The 27,155-nt window shown below is 46.9% G+C and overlaps 1 protein-coding gene across 10 annotated transcripts in view; it reads left to right on the top strand.

The window, feature by feature from the left end:
- Positions 1-27,155, top strand: part of EPS15L1 (epidermal growth factor receptor pathway substrate 15 like 1) — a 2,005,341-nt gene that overhangs the window by 653,441 nt on the left and 1,324,745 nt on the right. For all 10 annotated transcript variants that reach the window (XM_069649173.1, XM_069649176.1, XM_069649175.1 and 7 more), the window contains one exon: positions 16,599-16,835. In XM_069649173.1, coding sequence (XP_069505274.1) covers positions 16,599-16,835 — 237 coding nt within the window. The remainder of the gene's footprint in view (positions 1-16,598; positions 16,836-27,155) is intronic.

The following is a 27,155-nucleotide window of genomic DNA, read 5'->3' as shown; positions in this document are numbered from 1 at the left end:
AAAGCCCTCCTCCTCCTCATCATCTAAGACGGAGAGGCTGGCGCTGTCTAAATCCTCCTCAGGGGACCGTCCCAGGTCTTCCGTGAGTCGAGAAGCTTCAGCCGGGAAGTCGGCATCAAAATCGACAACGAAGTCTAAAGGCTCGACGACGACGACTTCCTCGTCGACCTCGGTGTCGTTGACGATGCCTATTACCGTTCAAGCAGCAGCGGTTGGGATTCCTTCGTCGACGGAAACTCAGTCTATGGCTTGGCTGCCTGAGGTCTATGACCCGATCCCCCCTGAGGTCTTACTGCAGCCAGACACGGCCTGCTCGGCGGAAGGGGAAGGTGACATGGTTCTGCAGCCATTGGATTTAGGCTTACGGCCTTCCACGTCGACGACGACGGCGACGAGTGCGAGCGGGGGTATGGTACCTATATCATCCACGTTGCTGAACCCCCAGACAGTTTTGTCTCTGGATGTGCTTAATACTCTTCAGAAGCTACTACAGCGGCTGGATACCCAGTTCCCTCAACCTGGGACGTCATCGTCACTTCTGTCTGTACCTTCCGTCGACGAGCAAACTTGTACGGCTCGCTCGTCGACGAATCACCCATCGGCTCCCCAGGCGGTAAAAGATCGTCCTCGAGCTCAGGAGGAGGGTGAGTTGTCGGAGTCCGACTCTATACATGATGACTCTGGGTCAGACATCTCCCTGTCACCGTCGAGGGACCCGACATGGAATTCGGATGTAGAATTGGAGTCTACGAGGAGCCAGACACAGCCATCTCCCCCTGATGATGTGGGAGCCTTCCATGCAATGATGGGGAAAGCGTGTTCCGAATTCGGCTTGATTCCTGAGGAGCAGAGGAAAGACTGTTTCCTTTTTGACCATATGGGTCAAAGGAGAAAATCGGTATTTGCCATCCCAATCCTTGACCACGTGTGGCAAGAAGGTCTCAAAACGATGCGCCATCCGTTCTCGGAACCAGCCATAAAGGGACGGATCGAGAAAAAGTTTAAAGCTCCTGAGTCCACTCCAAAATGTCTAACATCACAGCCTTTGTCTGACTCGGTGGTGTCGGCGGCAGCAGCTAGGAAGGCCAGGGTCCAGCAGAAATGTTCAACGCCACCGGAAAGCGAGGCTAGGAGGCAGGACGCATTTGGAAAGAAGGTGCTCTCGGTCGGAGCGACGACAGTAAGAGCAGCCAATTCCTTAGCGATCGTGTCACGATATGATAGGGAAATGTGGCACAAATTAGCCCCTATCCTAGAACACCTGCCAGACGAACACCGAAAAGCAGCTATGTTACTGGTGCGGGACGGCGAGGAGGCCTCGAACCACGCTATTAATATCGCAGTGGACCTAGCAGAGTCTGGTTTCAAACAAATCAACCATGGAGTAGTGCTTCGTCGACAAGCGTGGCTCAAATGTACTACTTTCCGTCCTGAAGTACAGTACAAAGTCCTGGACATGCCATGCGAAGGGGAGCACCTGTTTGGCGAAAAAGTTGATGAAGCGCTGAAAGGGATGAAAGAAGACACGGATACTGCTAGGTCCCTCGGCGCCCTTCAAACGGGTAGAAATTTTCGCTCTTTTCGCCCTTTCAGAGGTGCTTCTGGAAACTCCCGCTTTGGAGCCTCGAGGGACCGTGGATTTAACAGGCCCTCGTACTCTTCACAAGGGTTCAGACGAGCGTCCCAGTCGGCACGTGGAAGCAGGGACTATCAAGCCTCCAGGCGGCGAGGCTCAGGTCCGTCGTCAACGAAGAACAAGCAAACCAGCAACCAATGACGGCCTTCGGAACGTCCTGGGGGGTCGAGTCTCTCATCACTTCGACCGATGGAAATGCATCACCAAAGATCGATGGGTCCTAGACACGATTCGCATGGGTCATGCGCTGCAATTCAAAGACAAGCCTCCGCGTCTTCCTCCTTTATTCTCGACACAGCCCCACCTCCAAATCCTACGACAAGAGGCGGAGCTTATGTTGCGAAAAGGGGCGGTAGAGAGAGTTCCTGTGGCACAGGAAGGCCAAGGAGTTTATTCCAGGTTCTTTGTTGTCAAAAAGCCAAACGGCAAATGGAGGCCCATTCTCGACCTGAGGGTACTCAACAAGTGGCTAAAGAGCCAAAAATTCAAAATGCTAAAACTCCAAGAGGTTATCAGATCGGTGCAACCCATGGACTATCTCTCTTCACTAGACCTTCAGGATGCTTATTTTCACATCCCAATACGCCCACGACACAGGAGATATTTAAGATTCGTCGTCGGGAGAAAGCATTTTCAGTTCAAGGTCCTCCCGTTCGGGCTCAAGTCCTCCCCCAGGACGTTCACCAAGTGCTTGGCCCCTATAGCGGCCCATTTAAGGAAGGATGGTCATCATGTCTATCCATATCTAGACGACTGGCTAATCAGAGGGTCATCCAAGGAACAAACACGAGACAGTCTACGAGCCACAATGTCCATCTTACAGGAACTGGGCTTCGCAATAAACTTCAACAAGTCCTCAGTAGAGCCTTCGAGGACCTTGGTCTTTCTAGGAGCGGAGTTTCATACACACACAAGCCTGGTGAAACCATCCAGCGAAAGAATTCAGAAACTTCAAAACAAGGCGTCGGAATGGAGAGGCGGTACCAAGGTCTCTGTGCGCAAGTACATGTCCCTGCTAGGGACCATGTCGTCCTGCATTCCGTTAATAAACAACTGCCGTCTGTTTATGAGGCCTTGCCAGGAATTTCTAGCGGACCGTTGGGCGCAGAGCAGAGGTCGCTGGTCCGACAGACTGGTCGTCGACGAACAACTAGTTCAAGCACTCGGCTGGTGGAAAGTGTCTACTCACCTAACGAGAGGGATGCCTCTACTGGAACCAGAGTTCCAAAAGACGGTGGTGACGGATGCATCGCTGAGCGGATGGGGAGCTCATCTGGATATGTTACAGGTACAAGGCCAGTGGTCTTTGCAGGAGTCCTCCCTGCATATCAACCTGCTAGAACTGAGAGCAGTGCGATGGGCTCTGAAGTCTTTTCTTCCGCAACTGAGGGACTCGGTGGTGCGTGTCATGACGGACAACACCACTACGATGTTCTACTTGAGGAAACAAGGAGGGACACGTTCCAGGTCCCTATCGACAGAGGCACAGAAAATCTGGCATTGGGCCCTTCAACACAACATACAAATCTTAGCATTTCACCTACCAGGAGTGAAAAACGTGGAAGCCGATGCCCTCAGCAGAGAAATGAACGAAGTTCACGAATGGGTGCTGAACGACCAACAACTTCAACAAGTATTCAAGGAATGGGGACACCCTTCCATAGACCTGTTTGCAACGAAGAACAACAAGAAATGCCATCAGTACGCAAGCAGATGGCCTCAGCAGGGCTCACTGGGGGATGCGTTCTCATTCCCATGGACGAACAAATTCCTGTACGCATTTCCTCCTTTTCCCCTTGTCAGGAGGACGTTGCAATGGATCCTCAGGTACCCATGTCGGGTAATTCTGGTGGCCCCATACTGGGCCAGACAAGTGTGGTTTTCAGACCTACTACACTTAGCGGCGGCGGAACCGATGAGATTCCAGAAGACCCCCGACCTTCTGTCTCGACAGGAGGGTGTCGTTTGGCATCACGACCCGGACAGCCTCAAGTTGACGGCCTGGCTCCTGACTTCGCCGAATTTGGTCGGCTAACGATTCCGGAGGACTGTCGACGTATCCTGCAAGCGGCAAGAGCACCTTCCACAAACGCCTCATACGCGTACAAATGGAAAAGGTTCTGTCAATGGTGTGAGGATCAACCAGGTTTGGCCCCGCAATCGATTAGGCCGGAACAGCTCCTTCCATACTTGCTGTTATTAGCTCAAATGGGCCTGTCGGTGTCGTCAATAAAAGTACACCTAGCAGCCATTTCCAGGTTTACTCGTCGACGGCACTCGGCACCATTGTTCAGCGACCGCCTGATTAAGCACTTCCTTAAAGGCCTCTTTCGGAGTTTCCCTCCAGAGAAGAAATTTCCACCGGAGTGGAGCCTCAATCTGATCTTAACGTCTCTTATGAAACCTCCGTTTGAGCCAATGTCATCATCGTCTCTGAAGTTTCTGTCGTGGAAATTGGCCTTCCTGGTGGCCATCACTTCAGCCCGACGTATCTCAGAAGTTCAGGCTCTAATGGTGGACCCACCATACTTACGATTTTTCAAGACCAAGGTAGTCCTAGCCACTAACCCACAGTTCATACCAAAAGCTCCTTCGGTGTTTCATAAACACTCTTCTATCGTGTTGCCTACGTTTTTTCCGGAGCCATGCTCGGGAGCGGAGCGCATGCTACACACATTGGATGTAAAAAGGGCTCTCAAGTTTTATCTTCATCGTACGCAACCGTTCAGAGAAACGAGACAGCTGTTTGTGGCCTATGGGTTGGGTGCTAGAGGAAAAGCCATTTCAAAGCAAGGACTTTCAAGATGGGTGTCATCTACCATCTCGTACTGCCATTCCAAGGCAGGGAAGCCTCTTCTACGACGGCCAAGAGCTCATTCAACTAGAGCAGCGGCATCGTCGACGGCACTGTGGGCCGGAGTCCCTCTAGGGGACATCTGCATGGCGGCTACCTGGGCGACTACACACACCTTTACCCGCCATTACTGCCTGTCGCAGCAACATGCCGAAGACACCCGGATGGGACAGGCGGTGCTTCGACACCTATTCCAGTAAGGTAAGCCCCGGCTGCGGGGTGGCATCCTGTGGAATTTATGACTGTATGTGGTCCGTTTTTTCCCTATGTAAACTATTACTGATGTATACATAATCTTAGGGAACGGCCTTTTGCGAAGAATGTATAGGGGTTTGCATGCACACCTCCTCTTGGGGGTAGTACTGCTATGTAATCTATTCAAAGCATGTGAATCCATGAAAGATCCAATGCTGGAGAAGGGAATAGTTTCTTACCTGTAACTCCATTTCTCCAGCATTGGTATCTTTCATGGATTCACATGCGCCCACCTGCCTCCCCTGATCATGCAAACCGGTTCCCCCACTACTTTGGGGGCCGAAATCTGAGGGAGCGCGGGGGCGGGGCCTGTATTTATATCATGACGTCCTGACGGCACGGGCACGCATGATACAAAACGAGGTGGATAGGACGCATAAGCGTCGAAAAAGTTTTCCTACGGGAAAGGGTCTATATAATGTACCGGGGATTCCCAGCCTGACGACGGGGAATATTCAAAGCATGTGAATCCATGAAAGATACCAATGCTGGAGAAATGGAGTTACAGGTAAGAAACTATTCCCTTCTGCAACCACCTTTTGGAATTGTTTAACAAAGACTTGACTGCAGCTACAAGAACATTTTGCTCCTGGGCTCTTTGCCCTGTACCACTGACTCTGGCACAGGCATATTGACTCTGGCTAAATCTGTTAGAACTGCCTTCTCTAGATTGCTTCTCACCTAGTAATGTGTTGGTGCACCTAACTCTTATAACCATCTTTTCCTTCCCACTTTTTAAACTTGTGAAGTGCCATTTTGTTTGGTTTTCACCTCAGTATTATACATGCTAAAGTACTGCCTTGCCTAAACTTGTTCACAATCTTATTTGGAAGTGTTTCTAAGGTGCCTAAGAGTATAATCCTGTATAACTTGTTCTTTCCCTCCCTTTTGAGAAATTCATAGAGTGCCATTTGTGTTTGGTTTTCACTGTGTCATTTTTCACAGTTTTCACTCTTGCTCAAACTTGTCTACAATTTAACCAGGGAGTTGTGTATACTTTTCTTGACTGATTTTAACTTTCTTTAATAACTGTGATTACTGTGTTGAACTAGAAGTGTGTAGAATAAATATATATATTCTTTTTAATACAAAGCTTTGGTCAGTGTTTCCTTGTACCATAGTACTGTAGCCCTATTGTGTAAACCCTGAATACTGCTCATCTGCCTCTTGAGATAAGTCTGACTGCTTAGCCACAGCTACCAACTAAATAATTGTGGTACAGACTGATACCAAAGGGGATTTATTGCTCATACCTGTAGTCTTAATCTTCTCTAGTGCTCCCTACGGGAACTGCACAGGATTCTGCCTAACATGTGCCAATACCTCCCCAGAGGGAAAAGCTGCAATGCAGCCCAGCCGCAACTCCAGGACAGTTGGAGGTGATGTCCCCGACCTTGGACATCCATGCACCATGTGGGTGTACCGTCCCCTAAGCACAGTGGGCAGCTCCAGGGATCCCCGGCAGTATCCCCATTCCTCCCTGGAGGTGACACCTGTAATGTAGCACAGCCCGAGCTGCAGCCTGGGCTTCCGGACAGACAACCCACATGGTAGGCATCCGCTCCTAGGGAAACACCAATGTTCTGCTGGCATGGGGGGCAATTTGTGGGCTGCCCCTGCAATTGTGTCCCAGCCCACCAAAATATCTGCCCAGATGGCCCGTTCCCACCCACACCACCAACAATCCAGCCCCAGTCTCACCCACCCCACTGACAGTGGGCCCTATTCATAGAATGATAAAAAAACAGTACTCACTTAACGTTGCAGCTGCTCGCTTAAAAAAAAAAAAGCTGTAAACAAAACAAAAACATGTTACCTACAGATACACTAGCAAGAACAAATCAATACTTTCCAAGCATGCCCCCCTCCTTGCAAGCCATCCCTGGTGGTCTACTGAACCTCACCCCCCAGTGAAAACTCATTTGCCCCTTCCTACGGGCAGATATCTGCCCCCATAGAGGGCTGCATGAGGTGCCCCCCAACTCCATTTGGGGTGGGGGAGAAAGAAGCCCATCCTAAAACATCGGACAACCCCCAATTGATGGGGAAGTTGGGTTTGGGCACCCGGGGGGCCGATCGGCACTCCAATGTGCCCATCTACGCCAAGGGAAGTTTGGTAAACAAATTGAAAATGGAAGGCTGCACTTTAGGGGGCTGAGGAGCACCCTAAACCGCTGAAAAATGTGGGGGGTGCACCTCTCCACCCCCACCCCAATTGGAGCGGCGGCGCATCTAATGTAGCCCTCCCTGGGGGGCAGATAAAGGGGGGCTGTCCTGCCTGGGCTCAGGTGTCCATTCCTAGGAGCAGATATCTGCCCGCAGGGAGGGCTGCATGACATGGCCCCCAATCCATTGTGGGTGGGGTGGGGAGGTGGTCACCACCCCTTCCCATTAGAAAATTCCCTGTTGGTTTGGGGTGCCCCACAGTCCCCCCTAAAATGCGGTCTACCATTTTCACTTTTTTCCTTTGGCCACCCAACTCCCCTTGGCGCAGATGGGCCCAATAGTGTGCCAATCTGGCACCAGGGTGCCCAAACTTTACTGCCCCACCCACATCCTCAAAGTTATTAGTTTGGAAGAGCATCGGGACATTTCTGAATTCAAATACTAGCAGGTCCATCGATATACAAACCAGAAGCTATAACAGCACCTGTTGTATCCAGTCATGTGTGACATTCCAGGGTTCAGTTTAATGAGCTCCTAGTTTTTTTGGGTCAAACATGCTCCTTGTAATTTCTAGTTATTGGCTGTCTATACATTCAGTAATGTGGTGGTTAGCAGCCATGGAGTGTGTTGACTCCAGGGACTGACTGCTCCTGCCAGATTTGAACAATTAGTAAGATGGGAATTGCTGATTTGGCCCAGAATTGCGTGGAATCGTGGAGGTGACCCTCCTGAAGAGCCCAGAGGAAGGAAACGTGAGCGGAGCCTGTGGTTGCAGCCTGGGACGGGGCATGGATGGTGAGTGACTACTGCCGGCGGCCGAACTCCAAAATGGTGACCGGGATGCGGCCTGGAACTAGTTGGTGAGGGAGAGGCCGTGCAGCTGTGGAGAACCCGAGAAAGTGGGATGGAGGACCGGAGGAGTGAACAAAGGCTGCGGGTCCTGAAGCAGACTGGAGGACTACCCGCGGCGGAGGAGGAGCGCTTGCGTCCCGGAGTGACCGGACAAAGGAGACTGCCTGATGAGAAGCCAGGAACCCTGGGAGAGGAGCCAGGAACAGAGACCGTGGTGGGACCAGAGATATACAGCCCTCCCTCCCAAGGAGCCTGCTCCTCGGCCGCAGGGGAGTGAGGAAGCTGCAGCTGAGGGGCGGACCCTGCCCGCGCTGTGATAAGAGAAGTTGGGTTCGTAACCGCTGACACTGCCCCCCAGGGGCACAACATTTAATGCATTAACCGGCATTGGGACAGAAGCCAGCACAGCAGTGTAATACGGCGCTGAACGCATGCTTAGCTCATCAGCAGCAGTGATCCTGGGCACAAGAATCATTTTGCATGCCTAGGAGCACCAAAGGCATGTTGGGGAGCTGGGTGAACCCTTTAATGCATACCCCTTCTGGAAGGCCCGGAACATACTGGGCAGAGAGGGGGAGAGAGACCGCATGCACAAAGGTACCTGGGCTGCGCAGTGACATAGGTGGAACAATTCATAATCCCTGGCGATCTGAGCAAGCTGTGCTGGAACCTCTGCATGCGGCTAGTGGATAACAGCTTGATAGGTACGGACCCTGGTCACGCTCTCTAGCGACAGCCCGGATTGTGAGAGTGCTACTGCTGTGGGATCAGGTGGCACCAGTGTGAGAAGGGCACCATTGGGCCCCAAGGAAGACGGTGGTTGGCCCCCAAAAGCACACTTTATACGGGGAGCCTGGATTACTAAGGAGCCTTCGCACACCTGCAGAATTCCGCTCGGCTCATCCCAGAGGTACCCAGGGTGGAACAAAGCATGGCATCAGCGCAGGCGGAATGGGGAGAGACCATGGAAATGCATACCGAAGTGATGCGAGCGATAGCAGATTTGAAGACTTCTCTAGGGACGCAGATCTCAGCAGTACAAATAGACGTTGGGCTACTGCGCCAGGAAGTGCGCCGCCTGGTGGAACGCACTAATACCGTGGAGACTCAAAGGAGAATACAAAAGCACTCTGTGAGACGCATGCGGATGTCCATGTGCTACGGCAGAAGGTTAGCCTGCTTGAAAATAGGTTCGAAGAGACAGAAGGGAGAGCTCAGAGAAATAACATGTGCATTGAGGGCCTTCCGGAGGGGAAAGAAGGCGCCGACCCTCCTGCATACGCTGAAAACATGCTACTGCATGGAATAGGACCCGGGTTCACGATTGAGGGCACACAGAGCACTGTCGAGGTGCCATCCTCCTGGTGCACCCCCCAGGCCGATTATCATTTTGCGCTCTGAAACACCTGTGTATGAGCGCGATATAAATAAAATATCACTTAGGTCCTGAATTACAAGGACAGGGAGAAAATATTGGCCTATTCCCGACAAGGGGAAGAATTGAAGAGGGCATCAGCGGACCTGGCAGTCTATCCGGATTACTTTTCAAGTCCAAAAGAACCGAGAATTTTCTGCAGTGAAAGCCAGACTCAAAACGGCAGGTTTGAAATAAATGTTGATTTTATCGGCACGTCTTAAGGTAATACACAAAAATAAGTCTTGGTTCTTCGAGATGGACGGAGAGAAAATAGGACTCAGCGATGGAGATGGAACGGATGACCCAGTTCAACTGAACCAGTGCCTAGAAACATTTGAGGTTCTATGGGCTATAGATGCAGATTTTGCGGGGAGCTCTGATCGATCGGTCTACTCAACGGTCATTCCAAAATAAATGGGCTTGTGTTACGAGACTAGATCGCCTCTGTGTAGGCCTGTGACGCTTACATATCTATCTTATGGCAGGGACTACCGCTGGTTGGATTCTACAACACAGGAAAGGGACCGAAGATACGGCTGCTGCCGCCGCTGCACCCTCCAAGTTTTTCCTTTGAGGGCCCTGGTTTAGAGTGCCTACCCGCTGTGCACTAGCCTCCAGTATGGCTACAGGGGGCGAAGGCGAGAAGCAGATACGCCTGAGCGGAATAAATGACGCTTGGCAGTTGTTTTGTTGAAGTAGTTGGGGATGTTATGGGGGGAGGGACTAGGAAGGGAGGAGGATGGGATGGGGTCTTGCCAGCATGTTTGTTACAGGAATATAGTAGCACTGTAATTTTGATGGGGTCACCGCATGGGGGGGCAACAGGAGCCCACTGTTGCGCTTAATGCAGATGCCAAGGGACGGGATGGGAAGGATGTGAGCACATGGCTGGAACTGTAAACGTACTCACATGGAATGTGAGAGAGTTAAAGGCTATAGGGATAGTGTTACAGACACGCCTTGTCGACGTCCCCTTTTCGACTACGAAAAACAAAATGCAATACTCCGCAGTGACCACTGGATGTCGGACTATGCACAGCATGTGAATCTAAGCAGATACAACCATCAGAAATGCTTTTACGGTAAGTAATGCATTGTCATTCTTACCTATTGAGGAGCAAAGTGGATATAGCCTTACTGCAGGAAACGCATTTTACAACAGAAAAGCAAGCATTCTTAACTAATAAATGGAGGAGGAGAGTAATTGGGTCTCCGTATTCTGCCTATGCCTGGGGGTTTCTAATATGGATAGCCCCCATAGTACCCTTTGAGGTCACCCTCATTAAAACTGACAACGAGGGCAGGATGGTGTTAGTGCAGGGACTTCTCAGACAGGTCGACATTTGCGTGGTAAACACATATGCCTCCAATCATAATGCAGCTATGTTCTTCAGATCACTATACCACCGGCTGGGCCCTTATAGGGAGGGTAACATCATATGGGGGATGATTTTAATTGCACGTTGAACCCAACCTTGGACAGATCAGATGCCAAGTACGTCCTACCGGCTCCGCCAGCTAAGACACTACAAACTCTCTTGTTCGCATTCGCATTGATAGACGCTTGACGAGTGCTCCACACTAGGCACTATTCGCACTACTCAGCGCTGCACAAGATGTACACACAAATAGATAACTTTTTTGTGGGTCAGGAGCTAGCGCACCTCATTGCACTGGTGTAGTATAAGGTCAGGGTACTGTCGAACCACACTCCGCTCAGCCTGCTGTGGCAATATGTACCCCCGAGGTCCCCAATTCCTACATGGAGACTTGGGAGTGAAGCCCTGAAAAATCGCCCGTTCTGAGACTGCTTAAAGGACAGTATCGCAGACTGTCATATACAATGCAGGGAGCATATCCAGCGCTGGGATTATCTGGGAAGCGTTGAATGTAGTGATCAGGGAGGCAGCCATTGCGGGGTCACGTGGTGTCCAGGCGACCGTCAATAAGGAATTGTCCTCTGCGGAGGAGAGTCTGAGGATATTGAAACAGTCCTCAGGAAAGCTACCAGGTGATTATGCAAGGTCATATAGCTGAAACGGGCATTCATGGAGTGCTGGGAGAGGCTGGAGATGCGTAGTTATGCAAGATACACGGAAAGGCAACACAACGAGGTGGATAAACCTGGCCCACTGCTGGCATGGCTATATAAAAAGGAGAAACAGGGCCCTATCCACACAATATGGATGAGTAATGGGGATATAGGTCATACCCAAACAGGGGATAACAACGCCTTTCAAGAATTCTATAAATTCTATAAATTCTATAAAAATCTCTATCGGAAGGCACCCTCGAATCCCAAGGACTTATCTAGAGATGGTACTCTAAACGCTAAACCAGGAAGCAAGAGAAAGCTTTGAAGAACCGCCTTCCCTGGAAGACATACAAACCACGACACGGCATTGCCGACAGGAAACACTCCTGGATCAGATGGATTGCCTAGTAAATTTTATAAAGAATATGCTCAGGAACTGGCCCCAAATCTACCCAAAACATATATACACTCTTACAAGGCAGGCATCCTTCCTCTCAGTTTGAGGGAAACCATTATCATACCTCTTCTCAAGCCCCATAAGATTCCAACGGAATGTAGCTCATATAGGCCTTTCTCAATGCTAAACAAAATACTGACGTCAATACTAGCAAATAAGTTGAAACGGGTGATACATACTCTGGTACATCCGGACCAAACCGGTAATGTGCCAGGCCGTAGTATGTCATGGAACCTGAGGATGTTACACAATGTGATAGACACCACAGCATCATGGGAGGCCATGTGTGCCATAGCCACGCTGGACGTCATGAAGGCATTTGATTCAGTATGGTGGGATTGACTCTATGCCACAATGCAAAGGTTTGCCTTTGGGCAGGCATACATCCAGTGGGTGCAATTGGTGTACAAAAGACTGATGGCCCGGGTAAAAACAGGCAAAAGCATCTGAGGCATGGGAATTGGAAAAGGGAACTAGACAGGGCTGCCCGCTATCTCTGTTGCTCTATAACCTTGCCATGGAACCAATAGCACAGTACCTTCGCACTCTGAAACACTTGCGTACAAGCGCGATATTAATAACATATCAGTATCAATACCTTAGAGTGGAATATATGGAGGTGGGCATAGAGATAGATGGCAGAAGGCATTTGATATCACTGTATGCCGATGATACGTTACTCTACATTCAGAATCCTGAAAACAAATTGGAGCTGCTACCAGAGGCCATGGTGCTATTTTCCAAGCTATTAGGGATCACAATCCGCACAGACAAGACAGCCCTGTTCCCGATAGCTGGAATGCACAAGATAGAACATAGGGCCTTGCCGATCCTTGCCCTGCAATGGAAAATGTCAATGTTTAGATATAACATAGGGCCTTGCCGATCCTTGCCCTGCAATGGAAAATGTCAATGTTTAGATATTTGGGGGTCAATTTGTATCACAACACAGCGAAAGAACATACGCAGCATACTTTGACAGCCCTAGAGGGCATAAAAGGTTCAATGAAGTTGTGGCCCAAATTGCCCCTTTCATTAATGGGGAGGGTGGCCCTGCTGAAGATGGTTGTATTGCCTAGATTTCTGTATTTCTTTGTGAATGTCCCATTCCACATCTCTAAATCCTTTTTTTAAGACACTGGACAGAGTTTGTAGAGGTTGCCTATGGTCAAACGGGAGGAATAGGATAGTGTTGTCCACATTGTATAGGCCCACACTTTGAATTATACTACATAGCTGGACAGTTACAATTTGTGGTAGACTGGCTAGCCGATGAGCCGAATCCAGATATGTTAATGTTGCAGCCTATCGGGGCACACTACTACCTGAAGGAACAAGTATGGATGAAGAAGCCCTGTGGGGGGTCAGTGGTCGCACCTGGTGTCCCTAGATGTGTGCATGTGGGAGAGGGCCCTTTCAACGATAGGGCATACTGGCCCGTTCTCAGTACAGGTCCCTCTAGTGTCGCTAATAGCATCTAAGGCGTAGATGAGACTGGGAATACAACCAAATTGGGAGCCCCATGGAGTGGCTACAGTAGATCTATTAAGCATGTCCTCCTTCATACCCTTTGTTGAGCTCGTGAAACATACTGGATTGTATACAGGCCAATATTTAATGCATGGCACAATCAAAAGGTCGATTTAACATTGGTAGCCCACGTACAGAGAGCTACAAGAGAAGCATTCCATAGTGGACACTGTATGACATACCTGAGAGGGGGCACACCATATAACGGATATAACTTCCTACTAAACCAGCCCCTTTCCCCGTTGGTGATAAGGGGCAAATGCGAGGAGGCTCTGGGGGAATCCTTTATGGAGACAAATTGGATACCATAAGAGAGTGCACTGAATTCTAAATTGCATCTTATACAACTACTGATAACACCCAGGGCATACATGACCCCGCAGAGGATCTCCAGGTTTCCGGGATCGGAGGCGCAAGCGTGTCTTAGGTGCAGGGCGGTGGATGCAGAGATGCTAGTCATGTTTTGGGCATGTCCGGTGGTTGGGCAATATTGGCAGGAGGCGGCGAGCAGATTGCATAAAGGAGGGGTGAAACTAGACATCCTTTCCCTGAGTGCATGCTTGCTGGTCTGCTTTCCACGCCCCAGAAAAACCCAATACGTAAGCAAGATTAAGGATTTAGCGTACATTCTAGCCAAACGAAGGATTGCTATGGCGTGGAAATCCCCCAAAGGTCCAGATGTAGTGGAATGGTGGCAAGACTTGATGTGGGCTTTGGCAGAAACTGCGGTATAGAGAGGGGCGTTTGTGGCGGCTGGGTGGAGACCATAACGGGTATGGCAGAATGGAATGTCTTAATACAAACCTTGTTTACTGCAGAAGATGAGACCAAACATAAGGCGATGTGCCTCATTGACAAGAAGAAGGGTTCCAACCAGAACATGACATGGTGGAGTGAGAACAGGGAACCTTAGGGCAACAAGGGTGTTAGGCAAGATTTTGAGCAGTACCCCTTTGGGTGCAATACAACAACCTTGACCTCCTGGCAATAGGATCCCAACCTTTGGTATAAGTCTGCACTACACATGTTGGTAGTGTGGCTGAGCAGCCAGGCTTAACTCAAGACGGGCCAATGTGAGCAGTAGGGGAGTTACACAGAGGTTCACAGTGACAAGTATCCAAATAAACACACTCAGTTTCTTGATTAAACAATTATCAATATATTTGTCAGTTTGCATAACCCTGCAATATAATAGTATCACACAAATACACTCCAAAATACACACTCTTAGTTTCTCTAAATCAGCAAATACCCACTTGGGATGGCACACAGACACTTCCTACACCCTTAGGTGGTGATTTAAATTGCTAGGGCACTGTGGACATTCATATATCACTGGTACATTTAGAGAAATACTGAGAAGTGTTAAAGTAAAGAGATTTCAGAATAAAACAAGAGATCACACAAATATTCTGAAGCAGGTAAGTACTTTTTGAACCCCCCATGCAAAGTAAATTAACCCTTTCCTGGAGGGAAGGTAAGACACAAGCAGAGGAGAAAAGAGTCATTTAGGGAGCCAGGCCAGCCAATGTCAATTGGGCAAAAGCCAAGGTGAGCTAAAGCACTTCTTGAAGGTAAGAAAAAGTCTTGCACAATGTTTTAGAAGTCTTTGTAGAAAAAGTAGAATCACAGTAGGGTCACAAGCTGGGAGGCTTGTGTGAGGTAAACGATGCAAGCAATTCTACAGAAGCAACCAAGACAAGTCTCAACTGAGATCAAGTAAGGTTACAGCAACAAGAGGTAAGTTCTCTTAGACTGTACAGTACCTTTGGTTAGAAGAAATGGTTCCAGCTGGCTTCTGTTCCTGTGTGGCTCTGCAGATCCTTTTCTTCCTGTGCCTCATTCGTGGGGACAAGAGGGAGGACTTCTGGGGACTCCTGCAACAGGACGGTCGACAGCAGAAAAGGGCTAACTTCTATTCAGTGGCACTTCGCGGTTTCAGCTCCTTAAGTCTCAGCAAATAGCACCACTGCGGTCTCACAGATATCAATCTGGACTTTCCTCGCATCTGGGATCCAGCACTCTGCTGAGGTTGCTCAGGCGTGGGTCCGTCTTACGTGATGCACTCTGTTTGGTGTTCCTCTCTCTGGTACTTCGGTTCCAGCAGCACCAGCAGTGGAAGTACAGCCAGCTCCGAGAGGATGTCCAAACAAGTTCACTTTGAGTTGATTGGTCCAACCAACTCAAGGGGAGAAGTTGTCCTTGCCGTGCTTCTCTAGTCGATGCAAATTCAGCACAGCAGCAGGGCTTTAGAGGGCAAACCAACGGTCCAGGAGTTGCAGCAGGCGTCTCTTCCAAGTTCTTCTTCGGATTCCTTCGTCCAGTGGTCGACTCTGACTTCCATGCCAAAAAGCTTTGCCTTTTATGCAGGTTTCTCCCATTCATTCCAGCCTAGCTCTCAAACACACAGCAGGGTGGCTATCCTTGCAAGACAGCCAGCTAGCCAATCACCTTTGGGTGCATTTCTGTAACCAATGGGATTAAGCACAGGGAGTTTTGGGTACCTCCCTCACTTCCTGCCCCTGTCAGACACACTGGAGCCAGAGGCGGGCTTCGCTTGTGAATCCCACCAAAGACAAAACGAACAAAGGGACCAAACCTAGTTTGATGTGCAGGGTAAATCTCAAGAAGGACCTTTCCAACAAGAAATGGGAAAAATAAGACTGGGCCTTTTTGACAAAATGGGCACCCATGGGTACTTTACTGCAGCTGCGAACGCTGCCCGCGGTAAAAACCCCCAATGGTAGCTAAAGGTAAACCACTGCCACCAGCCATTAATTGTAGAAAGGGTAACATAAACATTTTACATTCGAAACTAGACCAAGGGGGTACTAAATAACCCCTCCTGCACCCTATAGTAAGATAGTGTGTGCTTGATCTAGAACGTTAGAAATGGTATGTAAAGTCAAATTCACTTTACTGCTCTTGGAAACAGTAGTTTATCCAAGAGAAGGTGTTTAAACCTTTGGGAAATCTAAGAGACTTCCCTGTGCCACTGCACTGAAGATGCTGTGTGTCACAATGCAAAGATGCCTGTGGAGTTTGTCAGACTCCAAAACCAAAAAGAAACACGGAAAACACAGACTTAATAGTACAAAGTCAGGAAAAAAGTTGGGGGTCTCTAAGGTGTGAGGAATTTAGCACTAAACTGAAAATTCTCCCTAACAGAGGGTGGGAGGGTTTTGGCGAAGGGGGCGAGATGGGGTTGAATGGGTTGTTGGGGTGTTGATGATGTGTTATGTAGTTGACACTGCTTGTTGTAGTGCAGAACAATGCTATATTTCATGTGATGACAAAATAATAAAAAATAAAAGAAATACACTAGTAATGTTTTGTGATGCCTGTAAATCATGCAGTACATACATGTTTTTCTTTTTGATCATGTTATTATTTCAGGCAATGCACTTGGTGTATAGAGCTCTGGAAAAGGAGCCCGTGCCTTCAGCGTTACCTCAATCCCTTATCCCGCCTGCCAAGAGGAAAAAGACTCATGTGTTCCCTGGTGCCGTAGCAGTTCTCCCTGCCAGTCCTCCGCCCAAAGACAGCCTTCGCTCTACGCCGTCCCATGGCAGCGTCAACAGTCTAAACAGCGCTGGCAGCTTGTCACCCAAGCATTCCGTTAAGCCTGTCCAGGTAGGAGACATTTCTTAGGGTCTGTGTACTTTTGGTATCTTAAATGTTGTGCTGTTAAAGCAGCCTAATAATCTATGGTCTAGTGGGTATTGATGGATACTCAATTTTTCAACAGTTGGCTTTGGCTCCTGGGGTGGGCAGACCGATGGGGGGGGTTTGTTGGTAGCCTCTAATAACGAGATGTTCAAATCCTCGATGATTGTTTCAAATAGCACCCAGGGGATCCTCATGGTGAGAGTATCTTTGAGAAACTCCAATGAATGTTCAAGTTGGATTGTGGCAAACCTGTATTGGAACCCGGGTATTTCTCCACTTTGTGAGTTTCTGTGTGCTCTCTCGGAGAGTTTACTTGATTGCTCTATCCGTTACCCAGCGGATATTCTTATTGCCGGGGACATTAACTCCCAATGTATTTCCACTGTGGATCCCAGATCGGGCAATTGTAAGCAGAAGTCTATTAATGGAAAAATATGGTTAAAATGTATGCAGGAATGGAATCTATATATGTTGAATGGAAATATTAGGGGGGATATTCCGAATTCCCCCTCCTGGCATAGAGGTTCCGCTTTCTCCACGATTATTTCTTTGTCTCCAGAAATATCTTCGAAAATTGTAATAGTTTGATAGTTGGAGATGGGAACCCCGATGACCATGCTATGCTGAAGGTGGCTCTGTCTTATGATTGCGCTCCAGTAACTTTTCGCTATGATCATGAGCTACTTGTTAATAACTCAGGAGATGCCATTAGAAAATTTCAAAAAGGAGGTCAGTTATTAAATAGCGAGTTGCGTTTTAGGACGAGCCATTTATCTACTCAGAACCTGTCTGAATTTTGTATCCCTAGTGTTTTTTTGAATTTTTTGTCTGTACAGGCGTCGGTGGAGCCCCCCGCGCAGAAACCACCAAGCTGCATAAACATTCTTTTAATGTGCAAATTATAATTCGTAAAAAAGAATTGAGGTCTCAGATATCTATCCTAAAGAGATCAGGCCTATGTGAGAAAGCCTATGGAGAGGTGTTAGTAAAGCTGAAAAATAACTATAGGAATTGGCTTTGTGCACATAATCATCTGGTAGTTCAACAGGATGCTGAGAGAATGCTCTACGCCCTGTCTCTTAGGAATTCTCGAAATTTTTGGACTTTAGTGAATCTGAATGAGGTTACTCAACATCAGAAACAAGATTCAATTATTCAAGAGGGGATCTGGATTGACCATTTTTCTAAGGTTTATGGCTCTGACGCCTCGATATGCTTGGCTGCGGATGCATTCCATAGTTGGTTTCTTGAGTTTAACGTTCTGGATATAGAATTGTTAATTAAAAAATCCTCAACCTGCAGAGCTTCTGGTCCGAATGGTTTAAGTAATTCGATCTTGAAATCGGATCCAGAAATGTGGGCGAAGATCCTTAAAATCCTTTTTGACAACATAATTGTCCAGAGGAGAATCCCTCTCATGACTCTTGGACTCATTCAATAGTTATTCCCATTTACAAGAAGGGTGATAGGCTACTGGCTTCTAACTATCGCCCCATTTCTCTCCTAGACGCCGATAGTAAAATCTTTACGGGCATTGTTCTAGGTGAATTGGAATCTTTGGCGAAAACAAAGGGAATTATTCCAAAGCAGCAATCTGGTTTTAGAAAGGGTCTTTCTACCTCACTGAATGGGTTAGTCTTGAGTTGTCTTGCGGCGAAGTCTTTCACCAAGGGGGGCCCTGCTCTCTTTGGAGCCTGGATTGATTTATCCCAGGCATTCGATATGGTTGATAGAAATCTATTATGGGGTAAATTGGATGCCTGGGGTATTCCTGCTGGCCTACTTTCTATCTTAATAGAGCTGCATTCTAACAATTATATGCAGGTCAGGCTGGGCAGGTCCGGTTTGCTCTCTGATCCAATCCGGATAACTAAAGGGGTACGCCAAGGCTGTTTATTAGCTCCCTTGCTTTTCATCCTTTTTATGGCAGATATAGCGGCTTGGCTACAGAATATAGGGTTAATATCTCCTTCCATCGGTAATGTAATAATCAATTGCCTAGCATACGCCGATGATATAGTAGTCTTGGACTACTCACAGGTGGGGTTTCAGCGTTTGTTAACTGCTTTAGAATCTTATGCCAGGACCAATAAATTAAAAATAAATCCCTCAAAGTCCAAGATTCTTGTATTTAAGAGGCCTAACAAAATAGTGAAGACTTTGATCTGTAAGTTAGACTTCTCTCGGGTAGAGGTTGTCTCCGAATTAACCTATCTGGGAGCTGAATTAAGATCCTTTCCATCTAGGCTTACTTTGATGGCCTCTATTGATTTAAAAGTGATCAAATTGGGAGCTCAGATGAAAAATATCTACTCTAAGTTTGGCAGATTTACCATCCTCCCCCTTATAAGATTTTATATCGGGAAGGTCGTTCCCATAATCCTATATGGCATGGACTACAATCCTTTAGCCTTCGAACTAGACTGGGATGCTATTGAATCAAAGATTTGGAAACGTACTTTGGGCCTCCCTGATTGTGCTCCGATTGTTTCTTTACGATATGAGCTTGGCTTGTCTTCACTTAGATCATGGCTAGCCTGGAAGTGGCTTACTCTCTATAGGTCAATTCTTGATCCCCCTAGGAACTCACTTTTTGAGGAAATTGATGTAGAGCGGGAACAAGGAAATAATGTTTTTTTGTGTAGGCTAGAACTAACTTGTTTAGCACTATTGTCTGGCTGTGACTCTGATGTAGAGTCCCTTTTACAGAATCCTCTAAAAGTAAAGGAAAAATTGAAAGTGACTGATTGGATTCACACGATTGATAAGATGCGGAGAACTACAAGATCAGCCTCCCCGACACTGTTAGATAAGCGTTTATCGTTTCTTCCGGTTTATCTAAAGAAGTCCCCCAGTTTTTGGTTTAGATCTGCTTTTTTGAGATTTCGTTTAAATTTACTCCCTACCCTGGAATTACTTGCTAAAAGGGATAAATAAGGGGGGTACTGCACCAATATGTGATAGATGCTTAACTATGGAAGTGCAGACTACTAAGCATTTACTTTCTAAGTGTTCCGGGACTTGGAGTATCAGGGCTAGTTCTTTTGGCAGATTTGTTCATGAGGAGTCTCATTTGAATACTGATGATTTTTGGGTGAGACTATCCTCCGGTAATGAGATGGCTTTATCAATTAAAGTGGGTAGAGTTTTAAAGGAATTGAAGTTAGTAACAACTTGATTTTTCGTTTTGTGAAAAAATGTGTTGGTTAGATCTTTTACTTTTTTCTTTTCTCTTATTATGATACATGTTTTTATCTAGAAATTGTAAATGTTTGTTTTTATTGTTTATGTTAATACATTGTGCATGAAATGTGTTAAAAGTCATATTTTGGCTAATGCACTTTAAATTAAAATAAAAAAAAAAAATAAAAAAAAAAAATCTATGGTTTGAATGCTGTCTAGTGCCTAGCTTGTTAACCTTAGAATATAGGGACCTTGGTCCTCATCCTGTCTTAGACACTTAACCGAGTATCATGTGATTCTTGGCATGCCTCCATGGCAAAATGATTGTTGCTCTGCAGTGCAAGGATGAGTAGTGGCTAAAAGTCCTACTACACCCCACACTGCTACTAAAACAACAGTTATCCCAATTGTAAAGGTAAACCAGGCACAACACAGTAGGATACCTCCTTTGATGACGTGGGCCGAGGGCAGGCTATGTGCTTAGAAGGGGCTGTGAGCTTTTATCACTAGCTACCCATACAGCATTAGTACAATACATCTAAAATAAAAGAATGACCAATCAAAGTTATAAGATATATAAATTGAACCTTTTATTAAAGTAAAAATGCTCACAACTAATAAACACTAACACTCCACCCCTGTTGGAGAGAATGCAGACCTTTGCAGTGAAAGCACCCTCTTAGTCTTGAAGACAGAGATAGACAGACAAACTGTTCAACAGCAATGTTTGAATGAAAAAATGTGCTTTTGGGAAAAGCTCGAGAGTACAGGCTTACAAGTCACCAGGTCCCTAAAGGCGGCCAGAGGGACAGGACAACTGCAAGTACCTTCTATTCTTCTCACAGCTCAACCGTGTCAAGCCGGGTTTCAGGGCACTTTCTGAGGCAGTTATTCACTGTTGGGTTGGTGAGCTGAGTGACTGGGTCCAACACAGGATGACTTCACAAGCAGCAACGGAACATGGCACAAACAAGCTTGGGATAGGTAGGTGATTTCCTGGTCAGTGTAGCCTCGAAGCAGTTTGATGCAAGAATCAGTGCCCAGAGCTGCTCCTTGACTTCTAGTTTGCTGGGAGGCCCTACCCAGTGTCTCCAGAGGCAAGTGTAGTCTTTGTGCTGCGCTTCCATGCCAGGAAGTTTACCAGACAGCACCCACAGGAAAGGCTGATTCCAGCGAGCAGGATCCCGGCTCCAGTATTCCTACAGCAGCTTCACCCAAATATGCTCCTCTGATTGTTTGGGACAAGAGCTTGCCTCTTGCAAGTAAGTCTCTGATCCCCACCTCTCTTGCAGAAAACATTGGAGCAGACTGTACTCCCAACCAGGTTCCAGATGAATCCTCCTTCTTCCAAAGGCAAAATGCTACTGACGATTGGTTCCCTTATGGCATTTTGTAATGGCTGTGTTAGAATTTCCTTTTTGGGTGTAATTCTCCCCACTTGCGAGTATCCCAGCGCTTATTGCTGGACTCTTGGATTTTTGACCAATTCTTCTGAGTGAGTGGGAACCTTTTTCCACACTCGCTCAGTCCTCTACTTTACCTTTGCTAACCTTTTTCATTGCTTTTGGTTGTATCTTTTTGGAGGTATGCTTTCCTCTGCTGGTGACAGTCTTCTTTCTTCAGAAAATGTACTGTCCCGCTACAGGTGTTCACCTGGGTGCTTGCTGCATTGATCTGTACTCCTTCTGAGCTTCTTGAGACACTTTGGGTTGGACAACCCAGCAGTGTTCTCCCAGGCCTATGGACATCGGTCCCTTGGGCTACAATTCTTCAGGGGGCCTGTCTGTCTGACCTGCATGAACCTTCTTTATACTAAACGTTTTATTTACCTTCAACATTGAAGAAACCTGCTAAACCTGTCATTTTGACAGTGCCTCCCACCTGTCTTTGAGAGACCCATCTTCAGATATGGTTGGACTTTTTAAAGTATAGGCTGCCTAGAAGTTACTTATCAGTATTTTTGTTGCATTACCTTGAATGTTGGTTAACACATTGGTGTGCTAATTAGTATGCTACTCTGACTACTTATCTGTGTATCATCTAAGAATCTACCATTGAATTGAGGAATGCTCAGCACATCTCTTGCTATATATCTTTGAATAAATTTACTTACTAGTAATCCTAGTAATGTGTTAGTTGCCTAAGTGTTTATAATAAATAACCATTTTTTTTAAATAAAACTACAGTGTGTGAATGTGTTTTTGACTAAAGGTGTGCCCTGAGGTCTTTGTACTTACCTACGGCCTTTCGCCCTCCTAGACTAAGCCTGACTGCTCGACCATAGCTACCCAACATTTTGGGTAGTTCAGGCCAAACCTAAGAGTTGGAGCCTGTTAAGTAAGATTTTAAGTTTAGTGCTAAATCTCCCTCATTTGTGAGACACCCAGAACTTTTTGCTGGACTGGTGGATTATTTATTCCTATACCTCAGTGAGTGGGACCTCTTTTTCCAGACTCAGATTCTTTAACTCTTTTTATGGGTGCCATTTCTAAGACTATCCATAGTGTCCTTTTAATGTGATCCTCTTTGGCAAATTTCTGGCATATACAGCCTATTGCTGCTGAGTTGCCCTTTGGGCTCCCCTTTTCATATTTTCTGTCTAACCTTGTGAGACCTACAGTTCCCAAGTATAGAAAGGATATTTTATCCTCTCTAAACCTTATTTCGGTGAGACCAGCACACCCCACCTTAGGTCATTCAAATTGATTGTCCTCCCATGTACTCCTCATCTTTCTTTGATATTCGATATCCAGCTTCAGCTGCTTCGGAAGGCTGCGCTTTGGTTCGATGCAGTCAACTAGATGCCCTATGGCACGCTCCTTTTGTTCTATTATCACCAAAATGTCTTCTTCCTTGACACCTACTACCCCAAAGACGGGGTTCAAGATGTGTCAGGACTGCGACTCCAAGATGTCGTTAATGGACCCACATCGAGTATGTCTGTGGTGTCCAGGTGTGGAGCACAAGATCTCGGCCTGCTCCAAATGCCAGTCTATGACCGGAAAGGCTCTGAAGGAGAGAAAGGGGAAATTGGTGGTAGGTAAAACCCCCAAAAAATCCCCATCGACTACCCGTCGAAAAAACTATCTCCGGGCGAGCAGAGAGGAGACTCTCCTGGAAGGAAGAAGGTAACAAGATCCAGATCGAGGAGTGGCTCCCACCACTCTTCATCGTTGTCGAGGAAATCGAAAAAGAGGCATCACAGGTCACCTTCTTCGACTTTGTTTGTTTTGTCTGTTTTTATTATTTATAATGCACGCCAGACACAGGGCGCAGAAGAAGACAGGAATATTTTGAACTTGGTTACAGTGCTGTACAAGAGAATACAATAAGAATGATGACACGTTGGTACAATACAAAGTCATGGAGGACAGATTCCACATAATAAATACAGGTGGAGATCACAGAAAGCTAACAATGGATGTATTGAGGACAGGCACTATAACAATGTAGGGGGGTGGTGTGGAGCTTGTGGGAGGCGCCCTGTTAGTGGTCATTCTCTTTGATCCATTTGGTAATCTTAACTCTGAATAGTGGGTAGGTTTGCTTTTCTCTGAGGGCAGAGGGTAGGGAGTTCCACAGCTGAGCGGCTTTTACTGGGAAGCTGCACCCTCCAGATCTGGAAAGTTTGATCCTAGGTACCGTCAGGGGATTAGTGTTAGCCGTTCTTGTGGGCAGATTAGAAGTTTGTCTCTTAAATCTTTCTATAAAATAGAGAGGGGCAGTGTTGTTGAGGCATTTCTGAGTGAGTGAGGCCGTTTTTAGCAAGATTTTATCGTTCATGGTGAGCCAGTTATTCATTCTACTTGCCTCAGAGATGTGAACTTTTTTAAGCTAGACCTAGCGCCGTTCTAAGGGCGTTATTTTGTCAAATCTGGATTTTGTTAGTAATGTGTTTGTTGGCCCCCAAATATAGGGCATTACAGTAGTCCAGTTTTGACAAAATAAGGGCTCTGGCCAGTTTGATGCAGCTGGGCGTGGAGAGGAAAGGCTTGGCCGCTCTGATTAGCTTACAAGTGTAAGCAGTGGCGGAGGCCATGGAATTGAATTGTTCGGTGGTAGAAACCAAGTGTTTTGACTTCTTTAGCAACTATGATGGTGTTGCCATCAATGTTGAAGCTGGTGTATTTGTGGCCGGGTTTATTGATATTGGGGGTGGTGCCTAGGATGATCTCAGTTTTGTCATCATTTAGGCATAGACCATGGGTGGCCATTCATGCCTGGATGATGAGGTAAAACCTATTCACCAAGGCCATATCCTTATCATAATCTCCTTCAACGGTAAGAGGATCTGGGGATCATCTGCATAGTTAGTGTAGGTGATACCCAGGTCATCAAGATCATCGAAAAGGGGCTTGGTGAATGTTATACAGCGTGGGTGAAACACATGAGCCCTGTGGCACCCTGTAGTTTATGGGTATGGGGTCAACGGATGCTGAGGGAGAAAAGACATGCGTAGACCTATTATTCAGGAATTATTGTATCCAGCTTATTGCTTCTTGTGAGAAGTGTGCAGTTTGGTCCAAGTGGTTACAGACAACTATGTGGTCTACCAAATCGAAAGCCGCCGATAGGTCAAGTAGGAGCAGCAGGGCGGTCTTACCGTTATCCTTAATGGCGCTGGTTTGGGGCTTGAGGTCTATCAGTGCAGTTTCCGTCCCGTGTTGGGGCCTGAAGCAAGACTGACAGATTCCCAAGAGGTGGTTGTGTTCTAGATATTTCTGAATTTGGAGGTATGCTACCCTGTCTACGATTTTGAGGCGGAAGGGAACTGTGATGATGGGCCTGTAGTGTGTGTATATAGTGGGGACAAGAGTTTGTTTTTTATGGAGTGGGAGTACCCAGGTCACCTTGAGGTTGCTGGGGATAGTGCCTGTGGAGAAAAATGGATTAATTAGCTTCGATATGAAGGGAGATAGATCTCTGGCAGCATCTTTGATAATTTGTGCTGGGCATGGATCTCCTTGGCAATTAGAGGTTTTAAGGGTGAGGATGACTTTTTCGACCTCTGTGATAAACACTTTGGTGACACTTTGGTGAAACTGAAGCGATGCATCGGGTGTTGTGGATGAGGTCTTTTTTTTTTGGGCGATCTTGTCCTGGAGTGTTGCTATTTTGTTGGATAAGGCATTTTGGATGCCAGTACACCAGTTTTTGTCCTTGGTGCAGGTGTCAGGCACAGCGATGGGGGGGATTTGAGTTCTTTCAGTATGTTGAATAATTCTTTTATGCTAGAGTTGGCTTGCGAAATTCTCTTGTTGTAAGATTCTTGTTCAGCACAGATTATTTCCTATTTGTACTGGGAGGATATGTTGCTAAGGTTTGACCTGTTGTCGACTGATGGTAGTTGTCTCCATAAAGCCTCACTTTTTCTTTTTTCTAGTCTCAGTGATTTGAGGTATGGTGTTCAGGTGCTTTTTAGGTTTGCTTTTTGAGTTTTAGTGGGGCGAAGGGTTGGTGGACTCCGGTAAGGAATTAAGAGTTGGTAGTATTAGGGGTAAGAGTTTCTCGGCCGTGAAGTCTTTTTTATTCCTGGTGAGATTAGGGGGAAGCCAGTGGGTTATTATTGGAAGATGCAGTAATGGATTCTAGTGAGAAGGCTATGAGGTGATGGTCGGTCCATGATTGAGGGGTGATGGAGGTGATGGAGCTGAAGGCAATGCAGTTATGGTCTGCCAGCCAGTCGAGAATTCTCCCTTTGTTGTGGGTAGGAAGAGTAGCTAGTAGACTAAAGCCTAGTTCAGAGAGAGTGTCGGCAATTAGTTCTGCTTGCTGATCTTTCGGGTCTTTAAACCCCAGATTGAAATCCCCTAGCAGAAGGGTTTGTGAAGTATTTTTTAGGTTGTCCGATAGGATGGTGGTAAGGTCATCCTCAAATGACCCAATGGGGCCAGGAGGTCTGTATAATAAGTAGATGGTAAGTGTTTTGGAGCTGAGATGGGTAGTTTGGCATTCAGAGATTCACAAGGTTTAACATCAGGTGAAGGGGCTAGTTTCATGGCTAGGTTGGTTTTGGCAATAATGGCTGGCCACCGCTGCATGTCTCAGTTCTATCTGCTCTGATTATGGTGTAGTACTCTGGGACTGCACGCATAAGAGCGGGGCCGGCTGCGGTATGGAGCCAGGACTCTGTGATGGCTAAGAAATCAAGTCTTTCTGCCTGTATGAGGTCAGCTATCTCTGTAGCGTGTGCCACTAGGGAGCAGGTATTTATTAAGGCCACTTTGAGGTAGGAGGAATTATTCTGAATTGGTGATTCTGAGGGTGTTTGGATGTTTGGACCGTCATTGCAGGGTACGCTCTGCTGAATGTTTCTATTCATGGATGGTAGATGGGTGAGGTGAGTAGGGTTGAGGTCATATTTTTCTATTGTTATTGTTGATAGTTGATCTGGCGAGGGGCTCAAATAACTTGGGTAATCTAGAGCAGAGTCTGAGGTTTCTGGCAGTAGTTTTAGGTGAGTCCTGGGTGTGAGAATGGTGTGTGGGACTCAGATTATTGGATGCTGGTAGTGTTGGTGAGGCGTTCATGATTGCTGATAGGTGTTCTGTTAGGGTTGATTGAGGTGCAAATGGGAGGTAAAGGCTGGTGGGACTGGATATGGAGATCAGGTCTAGAATAGCCCTTAGAAGTAATGTATATAAGCCTGTCATATACATGGTGATTTAGTGCGGTCTGGGATAGTCGACTAGTGAACATTATTACCACTGGTATTTTAGACAGTTTGGGTTGTCTGGCTGGTTAGATGTGCTTCCAACGGTATCGGTGCAGAAGTTTGGCAGAATAGGCTGGGGTCAATTTCTACCAAAGGGTGTGACAACACGGGTGGCAGAGTAAACTAGTTTCGGATGCTGCAGAGAACACAGTGTGGCAGAGTAGACTAGATGCAGTTATCCACCAAAACACAGTATGGCAGGGTAAGATAGATGGGTTATCAACCAAAACACTGTATGGCAGGGTAGGCTAGATGCAGTTATCCACTAAAACACAATATGACACGGTAGGCTAGATAAAGCATGTTAATAGAAACACAATATGCCAGGGTAGGCGAGATGCAGTTATCCAGCAAAACGCAATATGGCAGGGTAGGCTAAATACAGT

This window comes from Ambystoma mexicanum, chromosome 1p, assembly GCF_040938575.1.
Source record: "Ambystoma mexicanum isolate Mex_15411 chromosome 1p, UKY_AmexF1_1, whole genome shotgun sequence".
In the NCBI taxonomy this organism is placed as follows: Eukaryota; Metazoa; Chordata; class Amphibia; order Caudata; family Ambystomatidae; genus Ambystoma; species Ambystoma mexicanum.
This window is presented reverse-complemented; position numbering and strand designations above follow the sequence as displayed.